The sequence below is a fragment of the Neofelis nebulosa genome, chromosome 16, assembly GCF_028018385.1.
Source record: "Neofelis nebulosa isolate mNeoNeb1 chromosome 16, mNeoNeb1.pri, whole genome shotgun sequence".
Taxonomy (NCBI): Eukaryota; Metazoa; Chordata; class Mammalia; order Carnivora; family Felidae; genus Neofelis; species Neofelis nebulosa.
Window position 1 is genome coordinate 30,192,284 of NC_080797.1, and position 12,287 is coordinate 30,204,570.

Consider the following 12,287-nt stretch of genomic DNA (forward strand, 5'->3'; position numbering starts at 1 on the left):
CCTCTATACCAGTGGTTTTAGGGGAGATTACAGATCCAGATGAGACTCTAATGAAAGCTTTGCCTCAAATCATTCCATCTCCTTCTCTCCTCTCCTCCTTTCCTCTCTCTCTCTCTCTCTCTCTCTCTCTCTCTCTCATTACACACACACACACAAAATGCATTAAACAAATGCACAAAATATTGCACAATATTAAAATCTTCACCCAAAAAATCATCTCATTTATCACGCAAAAAGTAATGCCTATTTTTCAAAGGAAGAAAGAAATCTAAATTGTACAAATGAAAATTTCAGTAAGAAATTATTGCTTGGTTTGAATGAGAAGTTGAAATTATGGAGCTTTTTTTTCTGCATGTTAATGCACAGGTCATCTCTGATGAGCAGCTAGAGCTGAAAATCCAGATTTACAAAGTGTGACAAAACACAGAATAAAAAAAAAAAAAATACAAAAAAAAAAAATTTAAAAGGAGCGCCTGGGTGGTTCAGTCGGTTGAGCGTCCGACTTCGGCTCAGGTCACGATCTTGCGGTCCGTGAGTTCGAGCCCCGCGTCAGGCTCTGGGCTGATGGCCCGGAGCCTGGAGCCTGCTTCCGATTCTGTGTCTCCCTCTCTCTCTGCCCCTCCCCCGTTCATGCTCTGTCTCTGTCTCAAAAATAAATAAATGGTAAAAAAAAAAAAAAAAAAAAAAAAAAAAAAAAAAAAACACAGAATCAGGATTCTTCTGTCTCATTTTCTAGACAAGCATAGATCTGTGTCAAGGAACATCTGAATTTTTCAAGATTCTTCAAGTTAAATAACTCTAATGTCATTTTCCTCTTCATATAGTAAATGAGGCCAATTTTGAAAGGGTTTATCTGTGTTTGGAAGAAGCTTATTATAAATTTACATTTTACATTAATGTACTCTGAACAAAGTAACTTATAAAAGAACATTTCAGTGCTTCTGGTGGTCTGCAGGCTTCTACTTTCAGAGAAATTGACAAGGCTTAGTTGTTCTCATTTCTTTTTTTTTTTAATTTTTTTTTTCAACGTTTTTTATTTATTTTTGGGACAGAGAGAGACAGAGCATGAACGGGGGAGGGGCAGAGAGAGAGGGAGACACAGAATTGGAAACAGGCTCCAGGCTCCGAGCCATTAGCCCAGAGCCTGACGCGGGGCTCGAACTCACGGACCGCGAGATCGTGACCTGGCTGAAGTCGGACGCTTAACCGACTGCGCCCACCCAGGCGCCCCTAGTTGTTCTCATTTCTAAACCACAGAAACACTTTCTGGATTGGAAAATTTGTCAAGTTGTGTATCTCAAAATTTTTTTTTCAGTGTAATAACTTGAGAGTGGTTTCTCCTTTCCTTCAAAGAAACAATGAAACATCTGTGCAAATTTCAATTATTTTGATTTGTTTTCTGACTTCTATGTGACTTAGGTTTAAGCAAAAACCTTATAGATAAAACATCAAGAGCACAATCCACACAAGAAATAGTTGTAGACTAGACTTCTTCAGAAGTATGAACTTAAGTTGAAAGATATTCTTCAAAAATTGGGGTGGCTGGGTGGCTCAGCTGGTTAAATTCCGACTCTTGATTTTTCAGGTCATGATCTCAAAGTTGGTGAGTTCAAGCTCCGCATAGGGCTCTGTGCTGACAGGGCAGAGCCTGCTTGGGATTCTCTCTTTCCTCTCTGTTCCTCCCTTGCCTGTGCTCTCTCTCACATATCCAGTAAAGGACTCGTATTCAGAATATATACATTCAAAATGCAATAGTAGGAACACAAACACATTTTCAATGGGCATAAGATATACAGGTAGCAAAAAAGCACATGAAGATATATTCAAAATCATTTGATCATTCAGGAAATGCAAATTAAAACCACAATGAGAAAACACCATACATCTATTAGAGTGACAATTTTTAAAGGCTCACCAATTCCAGGATTGACAAGGATGAGAAGCATCTGAAACTGTCATAAATTGTTCATAACAATGTAAAATAATTCAGCTGCTTTGCAAGCACAGTTTAGCAGTTTCTAAAAAATTCAAATATACCTACCATATGACCCAGTTATCCTACCATCAGGTATTTACCCAAGATAAATGAAAGTATATGACTACACAAAGACACATAAATGAATGTTTACACCAGCTTTATTTGTAATAGCCAAAAACTAGAAACAATCCAAACATCATCAATTAATGAATGGATGAACAAATCATGGTACATCCATAAGAGAGAACGCTGTTTAGCAATAAAAAGAAATAAACCTGATATGTACCAAAGCATAGATGAATCTCAGTATAATTAAGCTGAGTGAAAGAAATCAAATGAAAAAAATGAGTACTTACTGCATGATATCATTTATATAAAGTTCTAGAAAATACAAACAATCTGTAGTGACAGAAGCAGGTTAGTGTTTGCTTGGGAAGTAGTGGGGGGGGGGGGGTTGTGGAAAGAGAATGGGGGCTTACAAAGGGGTATAATGGGATTGAGTTTTCCCAAGTATATACATATGTAGAAATTTTCAAATTGTATACTTTAAATATGCCAAGTATATACCTCAATAAAACTATAAAATATGCAGATAATTTAAAATCCATTGGAATAGCCAATTCCAAAAACAGTACAGAGGTTTTGTCTAAAAATTAAAAACAGAACTATCATATCATCCAGCAAGCTCACTTTTGGATATATACCCAAAGGAAATAAAAGCACTATCTCAAAGAGCTATGTGCACTTCAAACGTTGCAGCATTATGCACAATAGCCAAGAAATGGAAACAGCCTAAATGCTCACCAACAGATGAATAAAGAAAATGTAACCTCTATGTATATGACATATTCTGGAGGGTGGAGGGAATGGGCAGATGTTTGTCAAAGGATACAAACTTTAGGTATAAGATGAACAAGTTCTGGGAATCTGATGTACAGCATGGTGACTATAGTTAATAATACTATATTGTATCTTTGAAATTTGCTGAGAGACTATATCCTAAGAGAGTAGTGTTCTCATCACACACAAAAAAGGTAACTATGTGAGGTGATGGAGATGTTATTTACTTGATAGCTGGTAATCATTTCACAATGTATATGTATATCAAATCATTATGTTGTACACTTTAAATATATGCAATTTATATTTGTCAATTATATCTCAATAAAGCTGGACAAGATAACATGACTTGACATAAACCATGTTCCTATAGGTATATGCATATCCTATGACCCAGCTTCTTCATTTCTAGAAATCTATCCTATAAAAATATTTAACAAATGTGCAAGAATTGATGAACAAGGATGCTCTTTATAGCATTATTTGTAATAGCAAAAATTTTAGAGGTAACTTCACCATTAATCAATATGAGACCAATTAAAATGTATATAACAAATATCCAGGAAGAATACCTACCAAATTATTAACAGTGTGTACTATGAAGAATTGTAGTGAAAGATTGAGGTGAAGAGATAATTTTCATTTTGTAATTTGTAAACTTCTTTAAGCTAAAAATACTAACTTAAAACAAAAAAACCTTTATATTCAGTTATTAAACTTTTTCTTGTATTTGCAATTTTTACCAAGGTATTCAATATAGGTCTACATTTTTTTCAATGTAAAAATTAAGGAATAAAAATTTAAACTAACATATGTTATCTAAAATTGTTTGTATGGACACTAATAATGAAGCAGCAGAAAGAGAAATTAAGAAAACAATCCCATGTCCAAAAAATAATAAAATACCAAGAATAAACTTAAGCAAGGAGGTGAAAGATCTGTACTCAGAAAACTATAAAACATTGATGAAAGAATGTGAAGATAACACAAACAAAGGGAAAGACATTCCGGGCTCACGAATTAGAAGAATATTGTTAAAATATCCATACTACCCAAAGCAATCTACAAATGTAATGCAATCCCTATCAAAATACCAACAGCATTTCACAGAACTAGAACTAACAATCCTAAAATTTGTATGGAAACAGAAATGACTCCAAATAGCCAAAACAACCTTCAAAAATAAAAAGAAAGCTGGAGGTATCATAATTCCAGATTTCAAGTTATATTACAAAGCAGTAGTAATCAAAACAGTGTGGTACTGGCACAAAAATAGACACATAGATCAATGGAACAGAATAGAAAACACAGAAGTAAACATACAGTTAAATGGCCAATTAATCTTCAACAAAGGAGACAAGAATATGCATTTGGAAAAGAGAGTCCCTTCAACAAACGGTGTTGGGAAAACTGGACAGCAACATGCAACAGAATGAAACTGGACCACTTTCTTACACTATACACAAAAGTTCAAAATGGACTAAGAACTTAAATGTTAGACCTAAAACCATAAAAATCCTAATAGAGAGCAGAGGCAGTAATTTCTCTGACATCAGCCATAGCAACATCTTTTTAGATACATCTCCTGAGGCAAGGGAAACTAAAGTAAAAATAAACTACTGGGATTACCACAGAATAAAAAGCTTTGGTACAGCAAAGGAAACAACCAATAAAACTAAACAATAACCTACTGAATGGGATAAGATGTTTGCAAACGACATACCCAATAAAGGGTTAGTATCCAAAATATATAAAGAACTTATATAATTCAACACCACAAAAACAAATAATCCATTTTAAATGGGCAGAAGACAGGAACAGACATTTCTTCAAAGAAGACCTACATATGGCCAACAGACACATGAAAAGGTGTTCAACATCACTCATCATCAGGGAAATGCAAATCAAAACCACAATGAGATATCACCTCACATCTATCAAAATGGCTAAATTTAAAAACACAAGAAAAAACAAGTGTTGGCAATGATGTAGAAAAAAAAAGGAACCCTTGTGCATTGTTGGTGGGAATGCGAACTGGTGTAGCCACTGTGGAATACAGTATGGAGATTCCTCAAAAAATGAAAACTACCATATGATCCAGTAATCGCACCTCTGGGAATTTACCCAAAGAATACATAAACATTAATTCATAGGTATATAGGCATCCCTATGTTTATTGCAGCATTATTTAAAATAGCCAAATTAGGGGCGCCTGGGTGGCGCAGTCGGTTAAGCGTCCGACTTCAGCCAGGTCACGATCTCGCGGTCTGTGAGTTCGAGCCCCGCGTCAGGCTCTGGGCTGATGGCTCGGAGCCTGGAGCCTGTTTCCGATTCTGTGTCTCCCTCTCTCTCTGCCCCTCCCCCGTTCATGCTCTGTCTCTCTCTGTCCCAAAAATAAATAAAAAACGTTGAAAAAAAAATAAATTAAAAAAAAAAATAAAATAGCCAAATTATGGGAGCAGTTCAAATGTCCATCGATAGATGAATGAAGATGTGGTGTGTGTGTGTGTGTATATGTGTATATATATATATATATATATACATATATACACACAATGGAATATTATTCAGCCATAAAAAGAATTAAATCTTGCCATTTGCAAAAACATGGATGGAGCTAGGGAGTATAATGCTGAGTGAAATAAGCCAGAGAAACACAAATACCATATGATTTTACTCACATGTAGAATTTATGAAACAAAACAAATGAACAAAGTGGTGGGGGGCGGGGGTGGGGAACAGGACAAACCAACAAACATACTCTTAACTATAGAGAACAAACTGGGGGTTACCAGAGGGAAAGTGGATGAGGGGATGGATGAAATAGGTGAAGGGGATGAAAAGTATACTTATCTTGATGAGCACTGCATAATATAGGGAATTGCTGAGTCACTATATTGTACACCTGAAACTAATACAACACTGTATGCTAACTAACTGGAATTAAAATAAAATAAAAACAAATAAAATAAAATAGGTTGTATGGCTTTGGAGTAGACTTTTATCTTTCTGTCCCTCAGTTTCCCCAACTGTAAATCCAGGTAATTGGAAGAAACTCCATCTGAAGTCTTGAAATCTAAAGTTCTAAAGATTTATTGCTTTGAATTTCTAATAACAGTATTACTTAAAAGCCTTAAATGTTCACATCCTTTGACCTAGCAATTTCAATTTTAGTGACCTATCTTTTGTCTGATGAGATAAAGAGAAAAAACCCTGCTTATAACAGCAAAAATATTAGAAATAACATATTTAGATTATTTGTTATATAGCTTATTTTTCAAAACAATTTGTTTTTGTGCTTTGATCTGTTCCACAGAATAATTCACAGCTGCCAAAAGCCAAGCTCTCCAACCAGCCTGATGGCGGGGCCCGGGCGGTGGACGGATCGGGACTGCATGGCGGCACACCGACAGTGAAGCTTCTCGCACTCCTGCTTTTATGTAATTTGGCCTTAGCATTGGTCAGGGCAGCCCCCCTACCAATGAAAGTACCTGGGGATTTGTTGGTTGGGGAATTGCCCATGACAGGCCCCCTGGGAAAAGGACCACGGGGGGAAGAAATAAGATTCCGCAGGGAAATTATGCGGGCCTATATCCAGCCCTTGCCACCCCCTGTAAAGACTCCCCTACCTAAAGGAAGGATAGCTCCATACATTTCCCAGCCAGGGAAGGGGACAAATGGATTTGAAATCCCCACCCTGGCAACAAAGGAATGTATCTATGGATACAAATTACTCCAACCCCTAGGCCCACTTGGCCCCCAGGAGGCATTCCAGATGATAACTGGACCTGGTGGGTTAAGGTACAGAATGGTTCATTAGTTCCTAGGTATACACTGTCTCCCTGGGAGCGCATAAAGCGTGGGTTCCCAGGGCCCTCTTGGCTCCCTCCCGGCACCCCGGACCAAAGCGAATAACTTTTGTTCCTTATACACAAATGGTTCAAAGAAACAATTAAGAAGTAATGTCCCTGTAAATGTTCCACTTGAGGTGTTGAGAGATAGATGACCTTTCATGAAAATAGCAAAGCAAACGCTTTATAGACTATAAATAAACATAGATACATAATGAAAATAATATGAAGAAATTAATCAGTTTCTTGTAACGTTACAAGAAAATAACCATGTTGTCCCTTAATGGGTGATTACACAAAGGAACATTTTTAGAATTAGGTAAAGCCAAGAAACATAGATGACGCACGCTACAAGGAAATTGCTAACAAACATAATGCCATGTTTGCCGCAATAAAGCGGCCAGTCTAACACACTGTTGTTGTCCGTGTCCATTTGTTATTTTCGCCGACACAGTGAATCCTTCGGGAACCCCTGGACCTGCTGGGGCTGGACCCCGGCACACAGCCATTTAAAAAGGCAGTGTTGGGGTGCCTGGGTGGCTCAGTCGGTTAAGCGTCCAACCTCGGCTCAGGTCATGATCTCTCAGTTTGTGAGTTCGAGCCCCACGCCGGGCTTTGTGCTGACAGCTCAGAGCCTGGAGCCTGCTTCTGCTTCTGTGTCTCCCACTCTCTCTGCCCCTCCCCCACTCATGCTCTGTCTCTCTCTCAAAAATGAATAAATGTTAAAAAAAAAATTAAATATTTAAAAAGGCAGTGTGGATCTATATTTATTTACATGGAAAGTAGCCTAACATATAAAGTTAATAGAAAAAGGTAACAAAATTGTATGCATGTGAGTCAACATATATTTTTTCTAATTATGTGTTTATGCATATGTATATACCACAGTTACACACATACACGCACACACATGCTTAGAAAAATCCTAGAAAAATATATGTAAAAATACCAAAGTTCAGCTCTGGGTAGTGGGATTACACATAAGTTTTATTTTCTCCTTTCTATTCTCCTATGCTTTCAGAGAATAAAGTTATTTCCACTTTGAATAATTATTTTAATAATAAATCTCCAAAAAATTATATGTCAAGAGAATTAACATATGGATAAATAAACATGTCAGAAAAAATAGAGTTGCTTTTTAGTCTTTCTAAAAGTTAGATTTATATTTATTATTTTATTTTTATACCCTCTGAAAGTTGTGCACAGTAGACACTCAAAAAATGTTGGGGTGACTCGGATAGACGAATGCACGCTATTGTAACTTGTCAATTCCTGTTAGGTTGCTAAGTAACATTCTATTGGTGGTCCATTTGACTCCTAGTATTCTCCATCTACAAATTTTTTATAATAACCAATCCACATCTTTTATTTGAGTAGCTTGATGCTTTTAACCTCAGAGTATTACTGTGTCATTGTGGGTATTAAGTTTATTTTATTTCTGACCAATCCTTCAACTTATCTATACCATTTTTATTCTAAACTTATCTCTCCTCCTTAATAAGCTTGGAATGATCTGTAAATGTAATCAGTTCTCTATTATTTACTTCTTTAAGTATTGGACACTGACAACAAAAGAACAATTACTTTTCCAGAGGTTTTAAAATAAAATTATTAGGATTTTGATTTGCATTTTTTTGACTACTGAGGATGGAAAATATTTTTATATGATTATTGGCTACATATATTTTCTTGTATGTGATATTCTTATCCATGTGTCTTACTCACTTTTCTATTCCATTGTTTGTTACTAATTTGTATGAGTTCTTTACACATTCTGAAAACTAATCACTAGTCACTTCTGTGAATTGCAAATATTTCCAAGTTCATAACTTGTCTTTTTACTTTAAAGTGTCTTTTGATAAATAAAAGTTCTTAATTTTAACATAGTTGAATATATTAATCTGGTCTTTTATACTCAAACACTTTTGCCTTAAGAAATCTTCCCTATCGTATGCAAGTAGCAAAAATTAAAAGTCTAAAAATATTAGATGTTGATGAAAGTATGTCATAATCCAATCTAGTAATCAACCAATCCAAATATACCAGAGGCCCAATTTTTTATTATTATCGTAAATGTGCAAAAAAAGTTTTTAGAACATATTATAAAGCTTAGCTTTCCTATGATTTGTAATTAATCTGACCAACATATAACTTACCTCCATGTTTGCAAACCTTAAACTAATAATGAAAACACAAAACTTACCATCAATATCAACAGTCTTTAGTGCCTTTTGCATTTCCGAATCACTTATAAAAATCTTCAAGGTGTGATGGATCATTGGCAGATCATTCACATAAATTTTACCACTTTGAATTTTGCTAAAAATTTTACAGGCCTTCTGAAGTGCTAAATACACATGACAAAATGGTTAATTAATTCAAACGAATAATTATCGTCATCCCCGCTACACTCTCTCCCAATGGAAAAACAACAATGATCAGTAAAGGAAGAAAGAGGAGCAAGTCTTTGTGTTCTAATTCTTTGCTTTAAAATCAATCTCATGATTTCTTTAGGTATGTCTAGAGTAAATGACCTCCAAGTCTACAAGTTTCCTAAACAACTCTCAGAAACTGAGAAAAGTCATGCAAAGCTCACATAGCAAAGGCAGTCACAATTTTCCCTGGGAATGTTTAAATCCTTCTTCCATGCTCCCATATCACTTGGTACATATCTCAGACAAAGCTATTGGTATTGTGATTGCTTGCATGTCAATATCCCTCACTCAACTATCAGGCTCTAGGGGGCAAGATTTTTCATTCTTCAAGTGCCAGTGTCTACTTCAGAACAGATCCTCAAAAAATGTCTGTTGAATTAAACTGAATTTAGTTCAGTGGGTACTACCCTTAGTTTTCAGAAAAAGAGGTGCTAGACGACAGTGCTAAATACCAGAGAAAGGCTAACATATTGATAACAATGGGGTTTTTTTTAATGTTTATTTATTCTTAAGAGAGAGAGAAAAACAGAGTGCAAGCTGGGGAGGGGCAGAGAGAGAGCGCGGGAGACACAGAATCTGAAGCAGGCTCCAGGCTCTGAGCTGTCAGTACAACCTATGTGAGGCTCGAACCCATGAACTGCAAAATCATGACCAGGGCCGAAGTTGGACGCTTAACCGACTGAGCCACCCAGGCCCCCCACGATGGCTTTAATAACAGGAGTTTTAGTCGAGTATTAGGGGTGGAAACCAGGTTTCAGTGAAATGGGAAGTAAATAAATAATTAAGGAAACCAACTCTTTCAAGAAGCTTCTTTGAAAAACATAGAGTATAATACTGACACAGTCCCTGAGGAAGCAGAAGAAAATTCAATGAAAGAAAATTAAGAGTGAAGGGATTAGTGACATGAAAGGGACTCTTCTCCAATGAGAAAATAGGGAAGGCTATGGATGTTGTTTACAATCCTAACAGTTCTCCTCATGAGGAAAACTTTTTTTCCTTTTTTTCTGTATCTATATGAGATGATGGATATTAATTAAACTTACTGTGGTAATCATCTCACAATATATGTAAGTCAAGTCATTATGCTATACACCTTAAACTTACACAGTGCTACATCTTAATTATATCCCAATAAAACTGGAGGATAAAAGATGTCTGGGGCACATGGGTGAGTCAGTTGATTAAGCATCCGACTGCAGCTCAGGTCATAATCTCGTGGTTCGTGAGTTCAAGCCCCACATTGGGCTGTGTGCTGACAGCTCAGAGCCTGGAGCCTGCTTACGATTCTGTGTCTCCCTCTCGCTCTGCCCCTCCCCTGCTCACGTTCTGTCTGTCTCTCTCTCTCTCTCAAACATAAATAAACATTAAAAATTAAAAAAAAAAGAAAAGATGCCTAACATAGGGGCACCTGGCTGGCTCAGTTAGTAGAACACGCAACTTCTGATCTCAGGGTTGTGAGTTGAAGGCCCACGTTGAGCACAGAGATTACTTATGAAAAAAAAATAAAAAGATGCCTAATATGATGATCAGAAAGGAAAAATATGCTAAATGACTCCATAAATATAAAGGAGAGGCCCAAGATACGGGAGAGTTCAGTGTCAAGAAGTGAAGGGGGAAAAAAAAGAAGTGAAGGGTACTATGTACCAAGAACTAAATCCTAGTAAAATCAGTGACTCTAGTGCTTACTAATATATTCATTGGATGTAATATTCAGACTTTTTTCCCAAAATATTTTAACTAAAATAAGCACATATGTTACATTTTGCCTATCAATATAACAGAAGATATTTCTAAAAAAAGATATTTATGAATACTTATTTTACCTAGTTTCCTTATGCTTACTCACAGACTACAGCATTTGTCACATCATGTAATATTAGTTGATATCATATGCCATTAGGAGTAAAGAAAGCGACACTAATCACTGAAACAATTTCTAAACTGTACACAATCAGGTAACTTATTCAAGAAGTTCTAGAATCTATTATTACCGCTTAATTCTTGTGAGTGTAAGTGTCCTTGAGGTACTTCATTATATGATGTCTTGCAGAGGCTAGAAACCATTTCCCTTTTCCTGTCAAAGAAACAGCCACATTAGAAAGCAGCACAAAAACGAAACAAAACAAAACACCACACACACAAAATATTTATGCCATTTTCCCATTAAAATATTAGCAAGCCTATCAACAGTTTGAGATTCTCCAGTCTCTTACTCCATAAAAACCTTTATTAAAAGACCATCCAAGTGATAGTGAATTATATACTCTTCATTCCAGAATTCCCACCTTGCTTCTTTTAGACATCTCTCTATGGAGCAGAATTTACCCTGGTCAGTAAGCAGTGCCCATGATTCACTATCCTTTGGCTGTCGTCCAATTTTTGCTACTCTTAATTCAAGTCACAGCAAATTTTATAGAAAGTTATCATAGAAAGGAAAAACAAGAGTATCTTTAAATAGCAAAGAATCCCAGATTCCACAACCTGTCAGTAAAAATTTTTTGAAAAGATGATTTATCTAATCCCCTAACACGTAAATAACTCAAATCATAGAATGTTAGTGTTAGAAGAAATCTCAAGGGTCCGTCTAGTACAAGATTCTTGTACAGATGTGGAGACTGAGGCCCGGAGATATAAAGTGAATTGTACAAGAGCCTAAGCTAGCAAGCGAGGTCAATAAGGACCCAACGTCAAGTTTTTGAATTCCACATACAGTGATCTTAGCTCTACGCCACCCTCCCTAGAGCATAGACTTAGTTTGCACAAACTATTTTGCATACTTTATGTGGAAATGATAGATGATTCTGAAAAGAAAAACCCAAATCTTAATGCAAGATTTAAGGGAAAAAAAAAAAAACAATGATTTAAATACCGAATAATTGAGGAAGATGTACAAAGGGGTGATAAAGTCTTGTGAACACTGTACTGATTCGGAAACTTGAGTGAAGACCTTTCTTTCTTAGTCATCTTCTCCTTCAACAGCTTCACTGAGGAAGAGGCAATCTAGAGCCAAATGCAGGAATGTTAGTGCCTGAGATCACACTGGTAAACCAGCATTACTGGAAAATAAACCTCTTAAAAAGATAGCTAATCATATCTGGGTTCCTCACTGATGTAAAATTGCTTTTTGTAATGGAATTAGAGTTTACATACACTAAAATTTTAAATAAACTATAGAATTTTTTT

The 12,287-nt window shown here is 36.1% G+C and overlaps 1 protein-coding gene across 9 annotated transcripts in view; it reads right to left on the reverse strand.

Moving 5' to 3' along the window:
* The window catches only part of EFCAB13 (EF-hand calcium binding domain 13), a 185,507-nt gene that overhangs the window by 143,135 nt on the left and 30,085 nt on the right, over positions 1-12,287 (reverse strand). For all 9 annotated transcript variants that reach the window (XM_058702937.1, XM_058702939.1, XM_058702938.1 and 6 more), the window contains 3 exons: positions 11,974-12,104; positions 11,096-11,178; positions 8,873-9,016 (listed from right to left, as the gene is read on the reverse strand). In XM_058702937.1, the coding sequence (XP_058558920.1) occupies positions 8,873-9,016; positions 11,096-11,178; positions 11,974-12,104 (358 nt within the window). The remainder of the gene's footprint in view (positions 1-8,872; positions 9,017-11,095; positions 11,179-11,973; positions 12,105-12,287) is intronic.